Genomic DNA, 26,350 nt, shown 5'->3' with positions numbered 1-26,350 from the left:
ACTACAAATCTAGTTAGTGAAAAAATAAAGACATGGTTCTCCTTCAATAGAACTGCTATACTTGTTTCAACTTTGGTAACAAGGAGAAAAATAATCAGTTAATGTATAAATGACATTCAAGACAGTAATAACATTTAAGAAGAGAAGAATGTACAAGTATAGTATTAAAGAAGAAGGAATATGAGAAAATAGAAACAAACAATGAAAGGAAAGAAAGAACAGTTAAGTATACTTTTCCACTGTGAGAAAGCAGAATCTTTGCCTTTCATTTAAAAAAAATAAAAATTAGGGGTTTTCTATTCTATTTTATTTTATTACTACTATTATTATATACATGTGTCCCTTTTCCATCCACCTTTTTTAGGTTGACCAAAATTAACCTTTGTTGTCTTTTCCATTGCTAGGTGACTAGGTGTCCTGTCCATTGTGAGAGGAACTTGTTTCTCCCTACCTCTTTTCTCCACTCTCCTTTTTCCTGCCTCCTAGCTAAATTTAAAAAAAAAAAAAAACTTTCCTTTCACTACTCTTCCTTTTTTCTTCTTTTCTTCCTACCTCCTTTTTTTTTTCTGAATTCACTGATACTCACTTGTGAATTACTGTGGGGAAGAAATCTGACTCAAAGTGGACTCTATGTGTGTGTGTCTACTCTACTTCCCTTTCCCCCCTTTCTATCCCTAGAAATAATAGTGGACAGTAGGTTTGCATAATTGTCTATTTTTGCTTTCCCTTTTTTCCTGTCTCTTTCTTTTTCTTTTGCTTCATTGCTATTTTTTCTTGGACTAGAGGTGATGTTTGACTGAAAAGTATTGATTGAACTGCATCAATCCTTGCTTCAGTTACTATTATTGTAATTTTTGAGGTTAATGACTGCACTTGTCATAAAGGTCTTTAGTATAGCATGGCTTGTAGTCAAAACACAACAACTGAAGAATGACAGAACAGAAAAATAAAAACCACATCAATAAAAAAAAATTGTTAAATCAAGAGCAAATAAAACTGCTACCACAATGAATCAAGACAGGAGCCCAGAAGAAACTCCAAATAAGTCAGAAGTAACCATAGATAAGAAAAGCATGCAAGCAATAATAAACCTAATAATCACAGAAATGAAGACAACTATGGAGGAAAGGGCTATCAAACTAGGGGGAGGGATCAAAACCTTCTCAGACAGACAACAGTTAAAAGAGGCTACCATAACCAATACCGCCCGGAAAGAGGTTCTAAAAGATCTCTTATAAACAAGAAGATCACTATAATACTTGCCATATATCAGAGCAAATAAAAAACTGTTGAATAATGGCACTATAATACATTCAATCCATAATATCAATAATGTCAATGGCTTAAATTACCCCATTAAAAGGCACACAGTGGGAGGATGGATCAGAAAACACAACACAACCATATGCTGCTTGCTGACCCAACAAGACAAACACAGGCTTAAAGTGAAAGGATGGAAAACTATCACACAGCCTAATGGACTACAAAAAAAGGCAGGAACAGCCATTATCATCTCTGACACCTTAAATTAAATAAAGGCATACAGACCAGTGGAACAAAATTGAAAGCCCAGAACTAAACCCCCACACCTATGAACATTTAATCTTTGATAAGGGGGCCCAAAGTATTAAATGGAGGAAGGAGACTCTGTTCAATAAATGGTGCTGGAAAAACTGGGTCAAAACATGAAGAAGAATAAAACTGAACCACCTTGTGAAACTCACCAGAAATAAAAATCAAATCCAAAAGGATCAAGGACATGGATGTTAGACCACAAAGTATCAAATACTTAGAGGAAAACATTGGTGGAACACTTTCCCACCTAAACCTCAAGGACAGCTTTGATGATACAAACCCAATTGCAAGGAAGAATAAAACAGAAACAAATCAATGGGACTACATCAAATTGAAATGCTTCTGCACAGACAAAAAACTATCACACAAACAAGGAGACCCCTCACAGAATGGGAGAAAATCTTCACATCCCGTATATCAGACAAGAGGCTAATCACCAAAATATACAAAGAGCTCAGCAAACTTAGCAACAAACAAGCAAATGACCCCATCCGAAAATGGGCAGAGGATATGAACAGAACATTCACTACAGAAGAGACCAAAAAGGCTAACAAACACATGAAAAATTACCCCAGGTCACTGATTGTCAGAGAAATGCAAATAAAGACAATACTGAAATACAACCTCACCCATGTGAGAATGGCATACATCAAAAAGGACAGCAGCAACAAATGCTGGAGAGGTTGTGGGGACAGAGAAACACTTTTACACTGCTGGTAGGAATGTAAATTGGTACAATCTCTGTGGAGAGCAGGCTGGAGAACTCTCACAAGGCTAGACATGGACCTTCCATATGACCCAATAATTCCTCCCTTGGGGATATACCCCAAGGACTCCATAACACCCAACCAAAAAGCTATGTGTACACCTAAGTTCATAGCAGCACAATTTGTAATAGCTAAAACCTGGAAACAACCCAGGTGTCCAACAACAGATGAGTGGCTGAGAAAGCTGTGGTATATATACACAATGGAATACTATGCAGCTATGAATATCAGTGAACCCATCTCTAACTCATCTTGGATGGTGGTAGAAGGAATTATGTTAAGTGAGCTAAGTCAAAGATAAAGATGAGTATGGGATGATCTCACTCATCAACAGAAGTTGAGAAAGAACAGAAAGGGAAACTAAAAGCAGGATTTGACTGAAATTGGGGTAGGGCACCAAAGTAAAAACCCTGGGGTGAGGGTGGATATTTGGTCCCAGGTGGTGGGGCAGTGGAGGGTGGGGTGGGATGGGACTCAGTCTAACGGTGGTGCGAATGATGTTTATGTACACTCCTATTAATCTGTAGTCATATACATCCCTATTTAACTAATATGAGAGGGGAAACATTGATTGTATGTCTCAAACTTTTTAAAGCATAGGCTGAGTCTTTTTAATACATAGGCTGAGTCTTTGATATGTTGACTCTCTCAAAATCCTAGACAAGGGAGAACAGAAGCAATCGGTGGTATAGTTATATACAAATAATGTCAAAGGACATAAATTATGGTGATGTTGGGCATGATACAGCAAATCCTAACAAAGGGATTTTTCAACGTTAAACCAATTACTAAATAATGTGATTACAACAATAACTATCTATTGTCTTCTTGAACCCTAAGACAGCTCGAACCTCACATTTTAACTATAGAGCCTATATTTCCCCTAGTTATGGAACCTCTAGGGTGGGGCACACTTTCCTGCATGCTTCTCTCAATTCATACCAAATAATATTGCATCGCCAATCACAACCTAATCAACGAATTGAGTAACACCTCAGCATGCACAGACCTTCAGACTGTCCAGAGACTTCAGGTGTGGAATGACAACCCTTCAGCATCCTTACTCAGGTGAGACTTTTACTTTCATAGTATTTTCTAATTCCATTCCAGATGTTTCACTTCCTAACAAAGTCTCAAAACCTAGACATAGACCAGGTCCCATGAGATAGGGCATATGTTCACATGTACCCATAAATTAGGGCAAAATATATACCTGAAAGCAAAAGTACAGAATAGTCTGCAGTGATTCAGTATAAAGTACATAATGAAATTGTGTCTACTTAGACTTAGAAACCCTCCTCATCTATTTCCTATTACGGTCCTCTCACTCACTCCAAAGCTAACCTTAGCAAAGCAAGGACTGCAAAAGCTGAATAAGGGAAAGAGACGGAAATACTTTAATGATGATTCTTTAGTCACTATCAGGCCACCCCATCAGCTGGGGCCCTAGTTGGGGAGTCCTGAGATTCCCAAACAGACATGATGGGCCTAGACCTAAAATATATCCCTCTATGCATTTTTACATGTCATCTCTATCAAGATCAACAAAATAGGTCCCTTTGTGGGGCCCCCATTGGAACTTGCCATCAACTTGGATCAACAAGGGTTGAGAATGTTCCATGCTCCGAAGGAGCCTATGTGACTTCTGCATCCTTGTAGATAATGAGCTCACATTCTGTGGTCATAGGCTCCAAAACTGAAAATGGGCCCCAGACCAAATCAAATCGATGGGGTTTACATTCAACAAGATTTATGCCCCTTTTACATATTAGGGAGCTACTCTCTTCCCTGATGCAGATTTCTGGTCCTTTTTCCAGCCATGACATCACCTCCCCAGACAATAATTTGGATCCACCTACATATCAGATTTCAGGCTCAGGGAAGAAAAAAAAAACTAGTATTGCCACAGGCCCTTTGGAATATAACTAAAATATGCCTACTAGCTATCTCCAAAATGGAGGACCCCCCCCCCAACACTTCATCTGCATGAACAATTCCAGCCTCTAGGTTCATGATTAGTCAACAATTTGTTTGGCTTTGTATGTTAACTCTCTTTTCAGCCACCAGGTTCCAGATGCTAGCATAATGCCAACCAGACTTCCCAGGACATACAACTCCACCAATGTGTCCTGGGAGCTCCACTTCCCCAGAGCCCTGCCCTACTAGGGAAAGAGAGAGGCAGGCTGGGAGTATGGATCAACCAGTCAACGCCCATGTTCAGTGGGGAAGCAATTACAGAAGCCAGATCTTTCATCTTCTGTACCCCATAATGACCCTGGGTCCATACTCCCAGAGGGATAAAGAATAGGAAAGCTATCAGGGGAGGGGATGGGATACGGAGATCTGGTGGTGGGAACTGTATGGAGTTGTACCCCTCTTGTCCTATGGTTTTGTTAATGTCTCCTTTAAAAAAAATATGGAAAGCTATCAGGGGAGGGCATGGGATACAGAGTTCTGGTAGTGGGAATTGTGTGGAGTTGTGCCCCTCTTGTTATGGTTTTGTCAATGTTTCCTTTTTACAAATAATAAAATAATTAAAAATTTAAGTGCCAATGAAGTTACATATCAAAGGAATATAAATACCAGTGTAGTGGACAAAAATAACCAAAAATAGAGTGGAAATAAGATTAGAAGTTATTAGACCAGTGGATAAGTAGAAGACAGAGAATTGGAGTGGATAAAGACAAGTTAGGTGAGAACTAGGACAGACTACTCTTGTCATACAGAGTGAAATATTCAATCCCCTGAACAATGTACCTGCTCTAACTGAAAATGTTATTGTTATTTATGGTAGTGGGTTTCAAAATCTCCTGTGGTTGTAACTACAAGAGCTAACAGCTTTGAGTTTTGCTTCTGTACTTCCTGGCTTGCTTGCTTGTGCTTATAGACTTGGAATAGTCTATAAAAGGCGGTTTAGTGCCAGGGATTAAACTCCCCACCTGCAGGGTAGTAGCTTCACAGGCAGTGAAACAGGTCTGCAGATAGACATCTGTTTATTATTTCTAAGTGAATTTCAATTCAAAATGTGAGAAGTTGAATCATGAAACTCCTAGAACATCTTGATGACCAAGGTGGTAAGGATTTACTAAACAGATTATAAAAAAGCACTAACCTTAGAGGAAAAGATAAGATGTACCATATTAAAATTAAGAGCTCTTGCTCAAAAGACATTAGAAAAAGAATGATAAGCCAAGCTACAGAAAGAAAAAAAAATTTCCCCAAACAGGGTTATATCTTGGATTATATCACTGACTGCACAGCAACTTTACTGCTACCTGTGGTCATTCTGTCCCCTTTCATTTTTTTAATTTTCAATAAAGACAGGAGAGGGGAAGAGAGAGGAAAAAAGACATATACATACACCTGGAGTACTGCTCACAGCTCATGAACCCACACCCCCACACTCCAGCCCCTTAGGGACTGGGGGTTTGAACTTGTGCCCATGCACAATGTAATGTATGCACTCAACAGATGTATCACTACATGGCTCCATAAACAACCTTTATTATCAGTAGTTTTCTAAAGAAAATATAAGACTAAATGACCTAGAGACTAATTAGCATATTTTACTAAAATTTGAAAAATGAATACACACAAACAAAATATTGTTTTATTTTAGTCCTTTTTTTACTTAAAAGACAAAGATTAATTTGTTAGAGAACTTTAGAGCTTGACTCTAGCACATGTGGGGATCAAACTAAAGATCATGAGTTCTACATTTTATGAACTGTTTTACCTACAGGCTGCTTCTTAAATGTTGGTGAGAGTTAGGTTTTGTTGATTTACTGGCTCTCACTGTTATTATATAATGATTGGCCCTGTCTCTTGTCACCATTTTTAGCTTGAAGTCTATTTTGTTTGCTACAGAGATAGCTGTTCTACCTTTTAAAAGTCTTCCTTTGGCCTGTAAAATTGTTTCTGCATGTTTGTCTTACAGCACAGTTGTCTTTTACAAACAATTTTATGAGCCATCCTACTATGTGCTTTTTGTTTGTATCAAGGGGACTAGTTTGCCAGCCCTGTGTATAAGCCAGTTTCACTTGTTACTTGGATCTGTCCTTGCTACTTCCAGGTTCAAGTTTTCCTGGATGTTGTTTGATTTGAAGTAGCTTAAGTTAGACCTGTGCCTCTGTGATCATGTGGTGGTCCCCTGTGAAACTCCAGGAAAAAAGATAATTGGATGCAAATAAATACATGAAAAGGTGTGCCCAATAACATTAGCTATTATGGAAAAGTAATTAAATCATAGTGAGAAAACACTGCATACCTTTTAGAAGAACTAAAATAAAGCAACATTTTGTGTACATGTGTGTTTATTCATTCAGTCACATTTAATATTTTTTAACTCATAAAACAGTTTTCCACATATTTTTCTGTTTGGGCAGTAAGGGCATATCTATGAAACTTGCATAGCATATTTTATTTAACGAATTGAAAACCTAATTATGAAGAGTATAAACACTTAAATCATATCTGAAGGTGCATCCATATGGACTTAAGGCCAGCAAGTATTGGTGTACCCTGTTTAATCACATTATGCTTTTCTCTCAAGGCAACTAAAATAATTTACAAAGTAGAGAGAGGAAATGTAAGGTCAAAATTCACATAAAGCTGATAAATAATTTCCTTCCCAATTCCCTTCTGCACAAGTACTTTTTTGTTTTGTTTGTTTTTTTAAGAAAATACCTAGCAATAGGGAGCCAGGCAGTAGTGCAGCAGGTTAAGTGCACATGACACAAAGCACAAGGACCGGTGTAAGGATCCTGGTTCCAGTCCCCGGCTCCCCACCTGCAGGGGAGTCGCTTCACAGGTGGTGAAGCAGGTCTGCAGGTGTCTATCTTTCTCTCTTCTTCTCTGTCTTCCTCTCCTCCCTCCATTTCTCTTTATCCTATCCAACAACGATGACAACAATAATAACTACAACAATAAAAAAACAACAAGGGCAACAAAAGGGAATAAATAAATATTAAAAAAAAGAAAAGAAAATATCTAGCAATCTAGTGACTTTCACTTTCCTCCCAAGGCTGAATGAAATACTGATTGCAAAAAAGCCAAAAATGTAGTATAAGTGATAATATCAAAACAAGTAAAACATTTACAGCTGAAAGATAAGGTAATTCCTTCAGGAAATAAAAAATGATAGAATTTTCTTTCCACCATCTAAGGATTTACAATAGTGGTGGTGCTCCTGGTTGAATGCACACATTACAGTGCACAAGGACCCAGGTTAAAGACCCTAGTCCCCACCTGCAGAAGGAAAGCTTTGCAAGTCGTGAAGCAAGGGCTGCAGGTGTCTCTCTTGTCTCTCAATTTCCCCTTCACTCTTGATTTCTGGCTGTCTCTATCCAATAAATAAAAATTATAGAAAAAAAAAATCAAAACAAAATTTTAAATTTTAAAGCAAAATTTAAAAAAGTTAAAAGCAAACAGCTTAACATTTCCTTTGTCCTCAACGCTGAATGCAAAACAAAGAGGCAAGGGGTCAATGCAGTGTTCTCTGTGGCACCCAAACATTTCTAATCAAATGAGAAGCAAATGGGGGAGGGGGGCGAGGGGAGGGGACAACACACACAACAACAAAGTCTATCATTTCCTGTCAGGGCCAAAACTAACAAAACTCAAAAAGGGAATCGCACCCACCGAATATACCTAAATTAGAATTCTTGGCTTCTTCTAACACGAAGACCCAAAACCTCATCTGCTCTATTCTTACCTTTAGGTTCCTGATTATTAAACAATTTGTTCCGCTTTATATTCTAATGCTTTTCACCAATGTGTCCTGGAACCCCGCCTCCCCAGAGCCCCGCCCCCTAGGGAAAGGAAGAAACAGGCTGGGAGCATGGATCCAACCTGCCAACGCCCATATCCAGTGGAGAAGCAATTATGATAGCCAGGCCTTCCACCTTCTGCATCCCATAATGACCATCCATACTCCCAGGGGGTAAGAAATAGGGACGCTTCCAATGGAGGGGGTGGGGTACGGAGCTCTGGTGGTGGGGTTTGTGTGGAATTGTACTCCTGTTATCCCACAATCTTGACAATCATTATTAAATCACTAATTCAAAAAAAAAAAAAAGGAAATATAGGCTTTAAAGAGTTCACTCGGTGTGACCTAGGTGTCCTCCCTATAACCCCACCTTCATATTTAGAATAAGCATACCACACCTTTATTTAATGCAATAAACACATTTGTATTTTTTTTTAAAAAAAAAAAAGGGAGGGGGACATCGCGCAGCATACTGGGCTCTTGAGTGTAGGCCAGCGTCAGAGCAGCGGACCCAATGGGCGGCAGGAAGTGGGTGGGGGCTGAGGAAAGGCCGGAGGCCGGCAGTGGCTCCAGTGGATGCCAGGCTGGCTGGGGGCTGAGAGCACCGGGACCGGCTGGGCTGGTGCGGTGCCGAGGGGTGGATGGTGACCTGGTTCCCGAAGATGGACGGACACCTGGGGCCAGGCTGGGGCCGCCTAACTTGTTCCAGATGCTCTGGCCGCCATGACAGCGGCAACTGGAGTTGCGTTGCTACGCTGGACTCTGTGTCCGCATGACCGTCACAGGCCCCTCCAGACCCGCGGTTTCTCCGACACCGCCTGGCCTGGTCGCACTCGGACCTGCCTCAGGCCCTGAAATCGCGCGAGGCCAGGAGTCCGCACCTCAGTAGCTTGCCCCACCCCCACCCCTACGGGCCTAATGGCTTCGCTCAACCGTTAGCGGCTGGCTCACTCCCGCCACACCTTCGAGTCCTGGGAATCCCACCAGAAACACAAACCTCGCACCCTCCACCGCCCCCTCTCCCGACAAGGAAACCTGCCCAACTCCACGTTGTCCACCAGAGGCGGATCCCTGTAGAGCTCTGAAGTCCTGACCGCAGCCTCCAGGGCTGGCTCCTCCGCGCCTCAACTACCCTGACTGAGCTTCGAGCTGTGGGCTGGGAGCCCTTACCCAATCAACAGCACGTGCGGCGCCACCGCATCCAATCATCGCCACAGGAGAACTAGGCCCCGCCCCTCGCACCCCATCTGCTCTGCCGGCGTCTCACGCAGCCCGAGCAGGGTCGCAGTAGTGGGCTCCTCAGGAGGCCCGGCCCCAGGTAAGTGAATTCTCAGCGGCCCCACCATGAGCCAGACCAGGAGTCCTACAGCTGGCTGCTTGGCTTCCCTGCTGCCAGAAATGCCCAGACCCCAAGGCGCGATGTCTGGTGATGGGAACCCCCAGAGAACAGGCGCCTGAGGTCCCGCTCTCCCGTGGGCCGAAGCTTCTGATGCACCTACCGGCCTGGCCGCTGGACGGCAGCTGTCCCGGGTACCCCACTACCGCCAGCGAGGGTTGGATGGGATTGCACACACATGCGGGGACAACACGAGCCAAAACTATGGTGACTCGGGATTCCCACTTTCTCGGAGAGGCCAGGAGAAGCCACGCCAGGCCAACTGGAATGACCACCAAGCCCCAGCCTCGCCCCGCCCCGCCCCACAGAGACCACGCCCACTAGCGTCTGGATACGCCCCTTGACTGTTAAGCCACGCCCCCACCTCTAGCTGCAGCCCTTGCCCCCTCCAGGCTCTCCACCAAGTCCATTAATGACCCCAATCTCTACCAGGGCTACTGGTTATCCCCCTGCACTTTGGAGGTGACATTTGGCTGTGAACCTCCCCTATTTTCAGGCCCTTCCTCTGACACTTAACCTGCCCTGGCCTACTGCCCTGCCAATTTCTGGCCTCCCATGCCAGCCTCCCTGGCTGGCCACGCATCACCCATCTTATCTTGCCCTGTCTTTAATCTGTTCAGCCAGATTTGCCCAACCATGTTCAGCCAAGTGTGTTCCTAAAAGCAAGTGATGTGAGGGACTGTGCCCAGGGAACAGCAGGTTGAAGTCATCTAGACTTGTTAATGAGCAGAAATTTTTCCTAACATGGGTTTAGCACGATTCCACTGAAAGTTGGTTTAAAGGATTAAAGCAATAAATGCTCTGGGTATATAATATGTGAACAATTCAGAAGTGGACAAAGCCAATAGGCATTTCAACCATTAAAGGTAGTGAATTGTTGCCTTGCTGATTTCTAAAGAGAAGAAAATGTTAGAGCCCCCTCTTTTTTTCATATGTTCAGAAAACATGATTAGTCAACATCAGAAAACTAGCACATTGAGGAAGATACCTATCATCCATTTTAATCTTGAAGTGATTTTTAATATCATTTTGTCATAATTGGATTTCACTGCTGCAAGCTGACTTCAGATAGACAGGAGAGAGGGAAAGACACCACAGCATCCAAGCTTCCCTGAAGCACACATGGCAAAGCAGGCATCCCAGGTAGCTATCTTGCTGGCTGTAAAATAGGATTTTAAATGACTAGATGAGTAAACTTATCACTCTTAATCAAAATTGAGTTTTCAATTAAATTTAACAAGCACTTACTGAGAACATTCCTATGACATGACAGAGAATGTGGGACTTAGTGTATATTTGAATGCTGAATTTGAAAATTACCAGGCCTAGGCAGCAGCGCACCAGATTAGGGGCATATAGTACTATGCACAAGGGTCTGCACAAGGATCCAGGGTTGAACCCCCACTTCCCACCTGCAGCAGTGACACTTCACAAACAGCGAAGCAGTTATGCAGGTTTCTTTCTCACTCCCTCTCTGTCTCCCTCCCCTCTCATTTTCTCTCTGTCCTATTGAATCAATAGATAAAAAACAAACAAAATAAAAAGCAAAAAATGGCTACCAGGAGTGGTAGATTCATAGTGCAGGCACAGAACCCCAGCAATAACCCTGGAGTCAAAAAAAAAAAAAGAGGAATAAAGAAATTTTAGAAAAGTTTAAATTTTTCATCTTCATTCTTTTTTAAGAAAATCAATGAAATATGATATATGAAATCAAATATTCAATCAAATATGATATATGAAATCAAATATATAAATATTTAATGCATCCAACACTGTGGATAAGAAACTAGGAAAGAGGGGCCAGGGGGTAGTGCACCTGGTTGAACGCACGTTACAGTGCACAAGGACCCTGGTTTGAGCCCCCAGTCCCCACCTGCAAGGGGAAAGCTTCACAAGTGGTGAAGCAGTGCTACAGGTGTATCTCTGTCTCCCTATTACTCTTTTCACACCCAATTTCTTACTGTCTCTATCCAATAAATAAAGATAAAAATTAAAAATCAGTTTAAAAAATAAAAAGAAACTAGGAGAGGACACAATAAATGTTAGTTTCTTTCTATTATGTGCAAGGACTTGGGTTATGGTCAAAGTAGAGTTTGGGGCTTGGGTATTTCAGTATCTCATAGGTGTAGCCCTGACGTTGAGCTACAATTACACAATTTTAGGGACAGGGTAATAAATTTGAAAGTGTTTTAGATAGATTTAGGTGTGAGATGATTTAAAGAAGAGCTTTCCAAAGTCTAGATGTAGTAATTAAAAAACACTGGAGCTAATGAATTTATGCATATATAGTTTAATAGTCAGGCTTGAGTGAAATCAATTTAATTGACAGGCAGTATACATGAGGAAACAACAATTGCACAGTCTAATATAAAATCTTAGTAACTAAGCAATATAACCATATTTAAGTGACTGAAAGTTTGTAAGTTCTATTCACCAGCTAGGCAGGTATATTTGCGCTTTAAATTTCAAAATGCTGATCTTTTTTAACAAGGCACGTTGAGGTTCTCTTAATATAGAAGATACAACATTAACTTTGAATTCCATGAACTTTTTTGGCAAGTGACTTTCACCTGAATTCTCTACATGCCTTTACTTTACAATATATCTGGTAGCTCCCATTCTTACAACAGAATACTCTGAACAATTGTCTTATACTCTGGGTGGCCCCAAGGGCATAGAAGCTAAGGTCCCCACAGGCTTGCTGACCTAATTAGGACACTTTGTTCAACAGCAGAAAATGCAACCAGGCTTCTCTCTCTCTTGCATGTCAATGTAGTGCACAGTGCTAATGGCCAGAGGCTGTTCAATTTTATCACAGTATTTAACATTGAAATTCAATCTTTCTATATCAGAAGGTAATGATCCTAGCTATTGTAGCATTTTAAAAACACATAAGTTAAAATTGTTTTAAAATAGTTATACAGCAAAACACATCTTTTAAATATTGGTTAAAAATATAAATATGCATTAAAATTTTAGAGCCTATTGGGGTCTGCTAATTCCTAAACCAGTATTACAAACTAAATTTTATGATGGCCTGGTTCTCACAACTCAGCGCTAACACCCATCAGAAAGAATACCACTCAGCATCACCACCTTTCCCCTGAAAAACATTCATTGTCCACTTGATGAGATCTCTAAGTCATTGCAGCACTCTGAAGGGGAAAAAAAATGCCTCCAGGGTTATTATGGGTTCAGTGCCTGCACTAGGAATCCACTGCTCCTGAACGCCATTTATTCCCCATTTTGTTGCCCTTGATGTTGCCATTATTGTTATTGTTGTTGTTGCTGTTGGACAGGACAGAGAGAAATTGAGAGAGGATGAGAAGAAAGAGGGGGGGAGAAAGGTAGACACCTGCAGACCTGCTTCACTGCTTGTGAAGCAACCCCCCTACAGGTGGAAAGAGGGGATGTGGGGGGATCCTTACCCAGTCCTTGGGCTTCACACCACGTTCACTTAACCCGCTGCTTTACCACCCAGCTCCCCCCAAAATGTTTATTTGGGGGGTAGAGATAAAGCAAAGCACATGTTTGGGGCCAGGCAGTGGCATAGCTGGTTAGTGCACACATTATAGTTGTGAAAGGATCCAGGTTCAAGCCCCTGGTCCTCGCCTGAAGGGGAAAGCTTCACAAGTAGTGAAGCAAGGCTGCAGGTAACTCTCTCTTTCCCTCTCTACTCCTTCCTCCCCAATTAATTTATCTATGATTCTATCAAATAATAAATACATAAAAATATAATTAAAAAGCACATGCCATTGTAAAGTTCGCAATCAAGTTCAAACACTGTTAAGAACTCTTGTATCTGAAGGCACTGAGAATAGAAGTTGGCAGACAGTTGATAAAACTGGATACATACAAATACAATACAAAACAATTAAAAGGTATAAATATCTGTGAATTATATCTCCTCTAGTACTCTTGCTACTGCTGGAAACATCTTCTGGCACCACTTGGTAATGACTTCTGGAAGATGACTCCTGGAATCTTCTGACAATTAAGAAGACATCAAAAATCACCTTAGTCATCAAAAAGGTAATGGCAAAGGTTATTGTTGCCTGAATTCTTAGAGTTGCCTGAAAATTAAAACCACTTAAGGCAGAATTTCTGAAAAGGGTCAGGTAGTTTCAAATCTAAACAGAATGGCTTTGTAGCATGTAGATACATAATTGCCAAGCACATACAAGAGAGGCACACTGAAGTGAGGAGACTGGAAGGGGGTTGTTTTGCTTGCTTAAACACTTTCAGCCATTTCATTTCCCAGTTGTTGATGTAGGAGACACACATCCCAGCCAAAGCAGCCTGAATTCCCAGGAATGGTTATGTGATGAGTGATGAGGCATATATTTCTTGCCTATTAATAGTTTCCCATTAGCAGAAGTCTGCTGGCAAGCATATGTGTTCTCAGGTTTTCCTTGTCCCAGGGCAGGAATGCCGCCACGGGGATTTGTTTGGGGTCATAATGTGCATTCTGTTTGCAATGGGCACAAATACATGTGATATGTGACTTTTTTAAGCTTATTAAAGGTTCCTGAGAAGGCATCCACTAAGGGGGTTAAAGTCCCAACATCACAATGATAATAAATAACAGCTATGTTTATACAGACCTATTCAGGATACATGCAAAAGTCACTGGCCTTCCAACCAGGAGGATGCAGGACATACCACGAAAGTCCTATATGGGACTCAAAAGGGGGTCCACAATCCCAAGGAACCTCTTCACCCTACCCCCTACCCCAAAGCACAAAACACAACTGACTTTCTAAGGCTACTTTTCAGACCACATGACATAGACATTTCAAGTAGAAGACAGGATGGGCCACTGCCAGAGGACCTGGCAGCGGGAAATGAGGTCACAAGACTTAGGCTGGGGTGTTGGAGTGCATGGAGCAGAGCAGAGGGCTGAGCCCAGCAGGGTGATGGCTGCAGCCATGGTGGTTTAGGTACAAGCAGGCCAACCAGGGCTCAGATGAAGTGGATCCAGCTCTCTTCGCACTCTCCACGGGGCATATGCAGCGGGTGATTGCGGCAAGTGAGGCTGTAGTTGCTGCCATCGTGGTTGTCCCAGAATTCGGTGCCGGCCACGCGGTAGCGCAGCGCGAATTGCACGCGTGAGCCGAGAGCAAGCAGGAATGGCGGCACCGGGAAGCCAAAGGCAAAGACGTCCTCGGTCCCCCCAGCGTCCGCAGGCCCACGCCACCGTGCCACTGTTTCCTGCGCAGTGCGCCAGCCAGAGAACGTGTAGCGCACAGCCACCTGCTTCTCGAAGGCCACATTGCGCACGCGCACAGTGCCGCTGATGCCCAGGTCTGAACAGGTGACGCGCTCCAGGCATACCTGCTGCCGCTCCAAGCGCTCTCCAAAGTCGGCGGCCTCGATGGGCGGTGCGAAGTCGGGCACCAGGCACTGCAGGGTGAATTCCAGGTCCTGGGTACTGCAGCACAGGTCCGAGTTGATAGAAAGTCGAGACAGCACGTGCAGCGGCACAGATGGGTCATCGCCCACGTTGAACACCTTGACCTGCGCCAGCTCCAGGCCCAGCGCGTCGGCGAAGCGCACACGATGCTGCCGGCTGCAGCCTGCCCGGCACGCAGCAGCGGACGCGCCCTGGGACTTCTGGCGGCGTTCCGGCGAGCTGGGCAGCGAGCGAGCGCGCCGCTGGATGATGGGACGTAAGCAGGGGTCGCATCCTAATGGAGCCGGTGTTGGTGGCGGAGCACACCCCGCCCTCTCGGGGGGCCTGCAGGGTCTCAGCTCGGAGATCACCCTCTGGTCCAAGTCCGAAAGACAGCTGACACTCCGGGGGGCGGGCTTCCGGGTTCCCGCAGAGGAGCCTGTGGTAGCCCTACCTGAGCCTTTGGACATGGCCCCGATGGCCACAAGCGGTGGGCAGTGGAGCCTGGGGGCGGCCTCTGTGCCCCACAAGGCGCTTAGATGGCACCGTAAATCCGCTGCAACTGCAGCCCGCAGACAACCCTTAGGCCTGCAGCGTCCTTTCCCGGGATGCCACCTCGCTAGAGTCCTCGCCCCGCTTCTTGCACCCGGGAGGAGAGAAAAGACCCTCAACGCAGAAATACTAGCTTTCTTTCCTGGAAGCTCTGAGGGCTCCCCTAAGACGCGAAGCGCAGGGTGACGCCTCCTATTCGCTTCCTGAGAGCTTCTGACGGGAAGGCTGCGTTCGCCGAGCGGCCCCTCCCACCTTCCTGGTCCGCAACGTTACTTACATGGCTGCAACTCGTTCGGATGCAACTTCCCGGCCAGCCTGCGCCCCGCCCCTCGTGACGCCGCCGGTGCGCGGCTGCCGTCCGCAGAGCTTGGCGGGGAACCTGGCCGAGCGGCGCCTCAGTCCCCGAGCCCCTGCAGCAGCTCGCCAGCCAGACCTTCGCGCCCGGCCCTGGGGAAGAAGGCTGGCGGCCTCGTCACGTGTCCTCAGCGATCTCGAAACAGGTCTGATCAATTTCTGTCTGCGTCTGCCAGGCAGATGTGCCTATGAATACCGTCCCTGTGTCCGTTGGAACGCTGTACCAGGAAAATGCATGATACTACCCCCTGGGTTTGGGGATAAATGGGGTCGCTGAGGGCTGAGGGTGTAGGGCAAGGCTGTCCTTCCCAGGAGCTTGTCCCCACGTTAATTTAAGCCCCTGTGCTTAACCACCTGTCTGGACATAAGTAATGCAGCCTGGACCCTCTGCCAGACCATGGGAGCCTGACTGCACCGAGGAGAAGCGTCATGTCCACACGTCACCCACAATGCTTTGCCGCCCAAAGGAGCAGCCAATTCCCTGGAGGGTGGGGAGGGGGAGGTGCTGCTTCTGTCTGTCTGGGCACAAAGCCTAAGAGGAAGATGGGGAACAAGAGCTAATGCCCTGTGATGAATTATGCATCTGCCTTTAATCAGCCGCTGGTGCCTGGGAAACATTTTTGTAGCCAGAACCTCAAATTTGGAGCTCTGTTCCGTTGCCAGCCAGAACCTCCACGCTTGTTTTCTGCATTTGGGGGACCTTACAGACATTCAGCTGTCCCTTTGCTTGGTAACTTTGCCCAGGAAACTGCTGCCTGTGCTGTAAAGCTTGTGAGCTGAAATGAAGTGAAAAAGATGGAAATGCATTTTTTTTTTTAATTTAAGCCATGCTTTAGAGGGGTTCTTCTTACTGTTTAAACTGAGTGTTGGTGAAGCAACAACATCTGCATGTAAAATGAACCACGCCAGTGTTTTCCAGTTTAATCATTGTGAGACAACATCTGTGATTTTCATTACCATTGTATTTAAACTTACTAAAAAGGCCAGGATAATTACTGTGAAAAATAATACAGTGACATTTCAAGAAAAAAATTATAAAAGCCGTGTATAGTCGCATATCTTTTACTATGTTAAGGACGTAGAGGGTCACTATGGAAGAACACAGTATTTACTTTCAAATCATGGCACTGTAATAAGTCAGTGAACAGCAGTTCTTTAGCCTAAGTCAGCACAGTTTCACATCAAATCTTTTGCCCTCTAAAGATATGTACCCTATTCATTTTTCCTACTCTTCTATACCAAGCTTCTCTTCACACAAATCCAACAGTAATCGAACTCCACTCACTAAGTGATCACGGACTGGAAATAACAGTGCAGAGCTGACAAGGTTTTGTATAATAACCAATATGAGGGTAACACTCAGAACAGAGTTACCAGGAGATCATGTTGAATATTCTTACGTCTGTTTTCTTTTTCTAGATGCCACCAAAATAAGAAAAAATAATTTTTTATTCTCAGAAATTTCAGAGGTTGTGGGACTGGGTGGTGGTACACATGTTACAGTGTGCAAGGACCCGGGTTGGAGCCCCTGGTCCCTACCTGCAGGGGGAAAACTTCAGGAGTAGTAAAGCAGGACTGTAGGTGTCTCTCTATCTCTACCCCTCTCTGTTACCCTTCCCTCTACCCCTTCCCTCTCAATTTCTGGCTGTTTCTATCCAATAAATAAATATAGATAATAAAAAAGTTAAAAATAATTTAAAAAAGAAATTTCAGAGGTTGCTACTTATTTCCAGATGGCAAAAATGTTCATATTTTCATGCACTTATTCTAACTGCAAAATAAACAATCCTTTCCTTCCAATTTTCCTATTTTCTAGGATCAAAAACCTAGAAAGTGTAGGTCAGGTGTACTTTGGGGGGAGGCATGAATCATTCAAAAGCATGAATGAATCTAAAGCATGGCTTAAAATTTTTTTTAAAAATGCATTTCTATCTTTTTCACTTCATTTCAGCTCACAAGCTTTACACCACAGGCAGCAGTTTCCTGGGCAAAGTTACCAAGCAAAGGGACAGCTGAATGTCTGTAAGGTCCCCCAAATGCAGAAAACAAGCGTGGAGGTTCTGGCTGGCAACAGAACAGAGCTCCAAATTTGAGATTCTGGCTACAAAAATGTTTCCCAGGCACCAGCGGCTGATTAAAGGCAGCTCAATCAAAGCATGAATGACTTGTGTTTTTAGTTACTGCACGGTGCTCATATACATACATTGACATACAGAATAGAATTCAGAGTTGCAACAGTGGTGGGGGAGGGGAGGGAGAGATGAAAAGAAATGAGGAATGCATTCACAATATTTATTATAGTGGAACTGTGCTCTTAATGTGTACTATGAAATCAACTATAATAGGTTAAATTGTAAACATAGGTAATATTGCCCCCAATATTTCAACACCATAAAAATATCTTAAAACAAATGAAAATTCAATATTGTTGATAGGACAATTTACAGTCAGTACTACAGATAGAGTTTTGTTGTTTCTAGTTCCGGTGGTAAGGAGTGCTTTCCAAATATAAGAGGAACAAAGAAGGCACATCCTCAGCTGTCATCATCTTCCTACAGCTTGAGCAAGAATATTTCAAGCACTATAGAAAAGGTGATGTAAAATTTGAAGACAAATTTACTTAGATGTGTTCTGTATTTTTTTCCCTGTTTCTTCCTCTTATTTATAACTCATGCTTGTTTTTTTAGACAGTCCCTCAAACCCTAGATGATGACCAGTCATGTGAGTTTTTCAAGAAAGGGAGTAGGGTGAGTGAATCTCATAAGAAAAGCAGGTAAGTAGTTTTGTTGCATGTTTTTGTCCTACACAAGTCATACTGTCTCAGTTTGAAAAACAGTATGTCTATGAATGAGAGATTACATGTGTATTTTTCATTTAGAGGAAAATATGGGAGCTGAGTGGTTTTTTTTTTTTCGGAGTGGTTTTTAATATTACTAGCTACCCAATTACAGAAATAATAATTCCAGCACTATTTGCAGAGTCTGCAACTTAATAACTCCCTTTATTGTCTTTCCGTCTTTGTTTCCCTTCCTATAAAAACAATGCTGATGATAACTTTTATCGTTGCACCCTGCTATCAGCGAATAAAAGTTTTTGCAGGGCGTGGGGTGGTAGCCCAGCGGGTTAAGCACTTGTGGCACAAAGCGCAAGGACCCAAGTAACAATCCCGGTTCAAACCCCGGGCTCCCCAACTGCAGGGGAGTCACTTCACAGGTGGTTAAGAAGGTCTGCAGGTATCTGTCTTTCTCATCCCCTCTCTGTCTTCTCCTCCTCTCTCCATTTCTCTCTGTCCTTTTCAACAACAATGACATCAATAATAACTACAATAACAATGAAAAACAACAAGGGCAACAAAAGGGAAAATAAATAAATATATAAATATAAGAGAAAAATCTTTAAAAAAAGGTTTTGCATTGTTATAAATTCTAAATAACAGCAATTCCTTCATCCTTTTTTCTTTCATTTATCCAGTATGTATTGAATATTATACTTTTGGCAGTGATTTAACTTCTATTATGATTGATTAAGAAGTATCACATTTTCAAGAAACTGATTAGTGTGATTAAAACTACTAGACAAAAAAAAAGGATGATAGAGGACCTAGTGGGGGTTGTATTGTTAGATGGAAAACTGAGAAATATTATGCATGTACAAACTATTGTATTTACTGTCAAATGTAAAACATTAATCCCCCAATAAAGAAATTAAAAAAAAACCTATGGACAAGCAAAACTCTTAAGATTTCCAGAAGCCATGTTTGTCATTCATTTATTTTACTCTCCATCTTGACTTCTATTACTGAGGGATATTATTAGTGTTAGTAAAATTTTATGTGCTTTGGATTTATATCCCTATTATCTTAGAATTTTGAAAATCAATATTAAATCACGGATGAAATAATTAATAATAAAGTAAACAATTAAAAAGAAAAATCAGAATTAAATTGACTTATAAATTGAATCTTCACTGAATAAACATAGTATATGATTCAATCCTGGGGAAAAGTTAAATATTTATCAGCCTTATAACTTCATTTTGATTGGGTAACTAAGATTTCACTGAGTCTTTCCTTCTAAAGTCTTATTTATTTATTTATTTATTTGTTTATCTATGTTTACCAGAGCATTGCTTCGCTCTGGCTGGAGGTTGTACCTAGGACCTTCAGTGTCTCAGGTATGGAAGTCTTTTTGTACAGTCATGCTTATTTCCCCAGCCCAGCTTTTCATTTTTACTCTTTGTAATTAATGTAGATGCAATAATGGCTACCCTATTCATTTCAGTTAGAGCAACAAATAAAGATATTTGAATTAGTGTGTATTATAAAAAATGTTATATTATTGGTAAATAAATTGAAAATATTTTTAGCTCTATTGTGAGAATCTGTCGCAGGATAAAGTCCTGGAGAAAGAATCAGTTTGGGAGTCCAGGAAATGGTGCACCTGGTTAAATGCTCACATTATAATGCACAAGGACTCAGATTCAAGCCCCTGGTCCCCACCTGTACATGGAAAACTTCACAAGTGATGAATCAGGGCTGAAGGTATCTCTCTGTCTTTCTCCCTTTCTGTCTCCCTTTCCCCTCTCAATTCTTTTTTATACCCAATAATAAATTAAAATAAACATTTAAAAAAATGGTTTATCAGATTTGAATTTAAAAAAGAGAATAAGTTGCTATGTCTGTAATACACATATTTATAATTTTTATTCATAGGAAGCATTACTCTGTTCTTTTTTCACTTATACTGTATTAAAAGATACCATATGATTTCATATCTGTCATCTTAAAACAATTTTCCTGAGTGTGTTTCCTATTTGAAAACACCTTGATATACTTTTGGTTTAAGGTATAGGCTGTATATGCTATATTTTTATATTTTTAAAGTTTTTTAAAACTATTTTATTATCTTTATTTATTAGATAGAAACAGCGAGAAATCAAGAGGGAAGGGGAGAGAGAGAGAGAGACACCTGCAGCCCTGCTTCACCACTAATGAAGCTTTCCCCCTGCAGATGGGGACTAGCGGCTTGAACCCAGGCCTGGTCCTTGCTCACTGTAATGTGTGTGCTCAACCAGATGCACCACCACCCAGCTCCTATGCTATATTTTTACATAAAATATTTTAATTGATTTGGAATCACTACCAATTAGTGATTTAATTCCATGAAACTTTGCATTCCACATCACATTTACATTTTATTTTAAATAGGCATATTTAAAACACTGTGAGTTTTACTTTTTAATGTTATTAACTACTGTACATTATTAGTAGAACAGATCAAGAAGTCTATGACAGATTTTTCTTCAGTTTTTTAAACTACATAGAATTGTTCTAAAAATATAAGCACTTAAATATTTTTCTTAAATACTAATGATTGATATAAAATAAAATTCACACATTCTCTTTTGGCACCTGAATTGAATCATACAATGCTTCTTAAGTTGAGATGGAATTTTTGTTTGCTTATTTGTTTTTAACTAGAACACTGTACAGCTGTGGCTTGTGGTGGTAATCATGAGGAGGATTAAACCTCAAACGTCATACATACCTTCAGGCATGAAAGTCTTTTGTATACCCATTATGCTATCTCCCCTGCCCTTAGAGTTTCATTTGACAGATTCTTCTATTTTACTATCACAAATATCATTTTTTCTAAGTTTGTTGTTTTTCCTTTATTTATGTATTTATTATTAGATAGAGATAGAGAGGAATTGATAGGAGATAGGGAAAGGGTCAACATCAGGCTCAACCTGACGCTGTTGGCTGGCTACGGAAGAAGGGCAAACGCTAGAAGAAGAAGGGAAAGGGAGAGTGACAGAGCAACACCTATAGCTCTACTTCATCACTCCTGAAGCTTTCCCCCTGCAGGTGGGGACTAGGAGTTTGAACCCAGGTTCTTGTACACTATATATAGTGTGTGCGCTTAACCAGGTGTGCCACCTCCTGGTCCCTATGTGTTTTCTAATATCTAGTAACAGCTTAAATGTACTGTTGGATGATGTCCTTTATTTGTTTGATCACAACCAGACCATATTTTTGTTTTCTGTACTAAGAACTGTAGTTTTTATTTCCACAGAAATATGAATGTAGGCCCATCTTGGAATAAAGCACAACATTCAAAGAATTTTTCAGGAAAAGGGCAGAATAAATCCCAAGTTCCCCGGATGTGTTCCCACTTGAAAAGCAGCCTGGAAGGTGCCTCTCTACCAATGGAGGGTGAACTTAAGGAAGTCATTTCCCCTCAAGGAAAACCTGGAAAGGGTCTGTTCAGTTTCCAGTGCCAGGGAACTTCAGGAAATAAGCTATTTCTTGAATTCCAGTCAATGAAAATTATTAAAGAAGATACTGACCAGGACAGTGCCAGTGATCTCTCTGATTCTGAAAGGGTGCCCATTGTTCCCTCTCCCCTCACACCTCCAGAGCTGATTCTTCGGGCTGAAGAAATCGATCCATTGTGCTTCGACCTGCATGCAGATCAGGCCCAGTCAAGACCAGAATACCAGTACCCTGATTTTCTCCCACCCCCTTTAAACTCCTGGAACATCTCTAATATGGTTGGGTTTCTGAACACTGAGAGTAGACCTGGACCTGGAGCATCTCGAATAGGTGGGGCTGTGGGTAAATATGTTGATAGACTCTTGCAGCTGGAGTGGCTGCAAGCACAAACTGTACAGGGTGAGAGAGCAAAAGGGATCAAATCCAGACCCTCTACAGCTCCTGGGACTTCAGCACCTCTGAAAAGTCCTGGGAGAAGCAAGCTCCTGACTAGTACTCTGTCTAAGTCTCACCAGGAAGTTCTCTCAAAGTCAGGGTCTTCACGAAAGAAAGTCTTTCACCAAGAGGAATTGCATCCATCCTATTACACCTTTGAGACTTCTTCCAAATCTGTCCACATGCTGAGCAGTAGCAAATTATGTGCTCAGAAAGTACCCTTTGAGATGAGGACAGATGATAAGAGAAAGAAATCAAGTAAGAGCACCAGGCTGCAGCACTGGGATATGCCCAGCAGTGACAGCAAGATTGAAAGCAACGGTAACATTCGAATTCCCAGGCCATCAGCCATGATCTTGGACCCTACTGACTCCTGTAAGGCCTCCAGAACACAAGCATATTCAAATACGAAAAAAAAGGGAAATACAAATAACTGTGTCCATTCCACCCTCTCCAATGAGAAGAAACTTAAAACAAATGGAGTAAAGCAAAGCACATACAAATTCAAATAATACCTGAAATGATAATGCTTCATAAATACCTGTCAATGCCTAGATTTTAGAGCTCTTTAAAAGTTACCATATGGTGAGTTTAGAGGTATTTTACAATCACTTGACATTTAAGGTTACCTTTAAACAATAGTCTTTCAATAAGTCTTTCTTTGTATTGATAGGCTTAAGCAAATGAGAGGTTTTAGATAAAAATTAATCAGAACCTGTGCCACAGGAAGAAGAAAAATTTCATCTCCCTTGATCCAAAGTAAAACTTCAGAAACAGCATATGCAGAACAGAAGTGCTATCTCCCTATTTTCACTACATAGAAGTTATCTAATAAGATAGTACATTGTTTTAAACAATAAAAAGTCCTAAATGTGTCTACTTAGCCAGGGCTATCTAGAACCTCATCACTGCCACTCCTCCCTTAATGAAAACTATTTAAGCAAAAGTTCTGTCCATCTCATCCTTGGGGAAAAGCCTCAGTTTTTTTTTTCCCTCAAGTTAGGAAATATTTATTTTGAATAGTCATTTGTTACTGAGCAGCTTGCTCTCCAGAGATAATAAAATGTAGTGCTTGCTTGCTTACATTTTTCCTGACAAAGTATGAAAAAAAGGCATCTTAAATTTAGAGGTTGTGATGAAATCCATTTTTGTATTCTCTAAAATGAGCATAAAATAATGTGCAGGCTGCCCCATAGAAATGTCAGTAGATGTAAGTGTAATTGTTGCTATTTGATAGGGGCCAAGAATGAAATCTTTACTACCCTAGAATTTCTGCTTTATGCATGCTTTTCTGAAGAGATGCCACAGGAAGTCTCCTTGTATAGCTTGCAAATCACGGCCCCCTAATAGGATAGAAACATAGCCACTTTGTCACAGTTATGAATTTGGGACATGAATCTTGATATCTGTAGTCAAAATAGTGATGTTTCTGATTGCAAAAGCAAGATTTGATAATCTTGCTGGGATGAGGAAAGGATACATTTAGGATTTGGTGAAGAGGAGAATGTGAAACAGTTACTAAATATATTCTTAGTATCTTTTGCTAAATGCTTATTTAATTATTTATTGGTCAAGTAACATCTAATTGTTCCTGTAGTTGTGTCATGAGGTTTCTACTGATGTTGGTGAATACCTTTAGAGCCTTAAGTTGACTACTATTTGATATTGATTATGTTTTATTGCCTATAGCTGATTTTATCCCTATAAACAATTACTCTATTTAATTTTGGCATGTAAAATTTTTTCATCATTGGGTGAAATAAAAAAAATGGCACATTTCATTTGAAATGTAGAATAACCTGCAAACTTCTCACAGTCTTTATTCAGTGTCATCCAAGACACTTGTTAATAGCACAAGGACAAGATATATATTTATAGCTAAAAGGAGACAAAATTAAATATTAATATTTAGTTTTAAAATGCAATTTTAATAATATTAAACAACATATAAATATTTTCATGGTAGCCTTTTTTCTTCCAGGACTTAATTACCAGATATTTACAGGTTTATCTTAATTTCTTTCTGGCATCAATCTATTGGAGAGAACATGCTCTAACACTAAGATTTATACCCTTTATACAAACACACTATGTGCATTGCTTCATAGCTCTTGCTTATTCTTAGCATGTGTATACAGTGTATGTATTGTATTTTGAAAAATAAAACTGCTATTTTCCTTTCTGGGATCTTGGCACCCCGCTTGGCCTTTGCCTGCTATGTAAGTGTAGATAATTTCTCTTTCATACACTGATATACCTTGTGATTCTTTCTCTGCTTGATTTTTTTATACAGCTCTTTATGGCTTTTTGGGGGGGCTACCAAATCTCTGTATGCATGCTGTATACAAAGATATGCTCTTGACATTAACATCCAGGGCTAGGCTGAGTTGCTACCTTACCCGGGAACGCATCTGTCTGGATATTCTGCAGACATTGAAGGGTGAGGGTGAATCAAGTTTACTTTCCTTGCTTGGTTCCTGTCTGAGTGAAGACCCATCTGATGCTGCTATTATTTAAGAGGAACAACTCATTTGTTCTAGCTCTTTCAATGGAGATTGATTGCCTAAGTTGGGGGACTAGTCAGAATGCTATATGCTATATGCTAGCTAGATTTAAATGCCTGAAATGGAGACTTTTCCTTCTCAGGTTGATGGTTTCTTTTAACCAAAGTTACATGATTGGATCAACGCTCCTAATAAGTGGCATAGGTTTATTACACAACATAAGCACAATCTAAATTTATGATAACATATCTGATACATTTTGATGCACTGATGGCTGTAGACAGGAGTCTTGTTGTATTCAATAGATACTGTTAGAAAACTGACTCATGAGCTCATCCATCTCAAGTATAAGCATTGCATGTCTTGCTAGTTGCTATGAGTCAGTATTTATAAGAAGTGCCTCTCATTTCTGAGGAGTTGTTTACATACATGTTTATTGAAATCAATTAAAGTAATTTAATGTAAGAGAGTAACCAAAACATAAAGAGAATGTAAGAACTACTTCAGTCTCAGACTCAAGAGATTCCTGGGAAAAAGTACAAAAAATACACACAAAAAATATACCAGTATTAACTATAATGATGTAAGTTTAGACTTCTCAGCTAGTTAATGAGTAAACTCAGTGAGGTTTTATTGTATGGAGTTGAGCTAAAGGTCTGTGAGGAAAGATGAGAGAATACCACCTCTGGTTTTACAACTACTAACTATAAAAAAAGATAGTTATAGTGGCTCTTAGGCCTATTAAGTTAGTTTCCAGAAAGACAGGAGAAAGCCCTCCTTATATGATATAAATACTGTCCATTTCCTCTCTTCTCATTTACTTGAGTAGTTAACATTTAAAAAATATATATAAACCTCTTGGTGGTACTATATTTCAGAGAAGTAGTATTATTTATTTATGTATATGTGTAAAGCACCATTAAAAATGGCCTGAATATGTTTGTTATTTGATGTAATGTATGCTTGGTTTTATATGTAATAAAACAAGAAATGTCAGTTTTTGTGAATTTGGAATTTTCTTATCTTGTGATCAATTAAACAAAAGGAAAAAAATAACTGAATTTTTCTAGTGTGACTTGCTTAACTTTTTATACATGCAGATCTCTTTTGGAGGTTGTCATTTTTCTCCTTGGTAATTTCAAAGAACTATAGAAGAGAAAATTATGTATTAAATGATTTCTTTTAGGAAAAAGGTTTATTTACTTCATGAGAGAGAGACCACTGGCAGCACTGGGATTGAATTTGGTACCTCACAGCTATTAGATACTGTACCTTACTGCTTAACTAACTTTGTGGCAACCCACATCCTTTCTTAGTAGTAAACCACATGTGTG

At 41.0% G+C, this 26,350-nt stretch overlaps 3 protein-coding genes across 6 annotated transcripts in view; 1 reads left to right on the top strand and 2 right to left on the bottom strand.

The window, feature by feature from the left end:
* SYCP2 (synaptonemal complex protein 2) overlaps positions 1-9,762 on the bottom strand; it is an 84,426-nt gene extending 74,664 nt beyond the window's left edge. Inside the window, exon 1 of one of the 2 annotated variants that reach the window (XM_060180752.1) lies at positions 9,609-9,762. The gene's annotated coding sequence lies outside the window, so the exon portion shown is untranslated. Of the gene's footprint in view, positions 1-9,167; positions 9,257-9,608 lie in introns of those variants that run through there. The other variant, XM_060180809.1, reaches the window with a different exon arrangement.
* Positions 9,763-11,779: 2,017 nt separating this feature from the next.
* On the bottom strand, positions 11,780-15,648 carry PPP1R3D (protein phosphatase 1 regulatory subunit 3D). The gene has a single exon (XM_007529227.3). It carries the CDS (start codon positions 15,365-15,367, stop codon positions 14,468-14,470), a length of 900 nt encoding a protein of 299 aa, XP_007529289.1. The 5' UTR covers positions 15,368-15,648; the 3' UTR covers positions 11,780-14,467.
* Positions 15,649-15,678: 30 nt separating this feature from the next.
* FAM217B (family with sequence similarity 217 member B) lies at positions 15,679-26,066 on the top strand. 3 transcript variants are annotated; one of them, XM_060180543.1, is made up of 4 exons: positions 15,679-15,949; positions 18,284-18,395; positions 18,491-18,576; positions 22,222-26,066. In XM_060180543.1, the coding sequence occupies exon 4, from the start codon at positions 22,353-22,355 to the stop codon at positions 23,022-23,024; it is 672 nt and encodes a 223-aa protein (XP_060036526.1). In that variant the 5' UTR covers positions 15,679-15,949; positions 18,284-18,395; positions 18,491-18,576; positions 22,222-22,352; the 3' UTR covers positions 23,025-26,066. The 3 variants fall into 3 exon arrangements, with proteins under 3 accessions (XP_060036526.1, XP_007529297.1, XP_060036456.1); XM_007529235.3 differs by having other exon boundaries at positions 21,878-26,066; XM_060180473.1 differs by lacking the exons at positions 15,679-15,949; positions 18,284-18,395; positions 18,491-18,576 and adding an exon at positions 19,287-20,343 and having other exon boundaries at positions 21,878-26,066.
* Positions 26,067-26,350: the final 284 nt, after the last annotated feature.

This window comes from Erinaceus europaeus, chromosome 1 (genome assembly GCF_950295315.1).
Source record: "Erinaceus europaeus chromosome 1, mEriEur2.1, whole genome shotgun sequence".
In the NCBI taxonomy this organism is placed as follows: Eukaryota; Metazoa; Chordata; class Mammalia; order Eulipotyphla; family Erinaceidae; genus Erinaceus; species Erinaceus europaeus.
Note: the sequence above shows the minus strand (reverse complement) of the source record. Positions and strands in the feature narration are given on the sequence as shown.

Coding starts and splice junctions, on each gene's coding strand:
- PPP1R3D (XM_007529227.3), bottom strand. CDS start 15,367: ATGTCCAAAGGCTCAGGTAGGGCTACCACAGGCTCCTCTGCGGGAACC.
- FAM217B (XM_007529235.3), top strand. CDS start 21,882: ATGAATGTAGGCCCATCTTGGAATAAAGCACAACATTCAAAGAATTTT.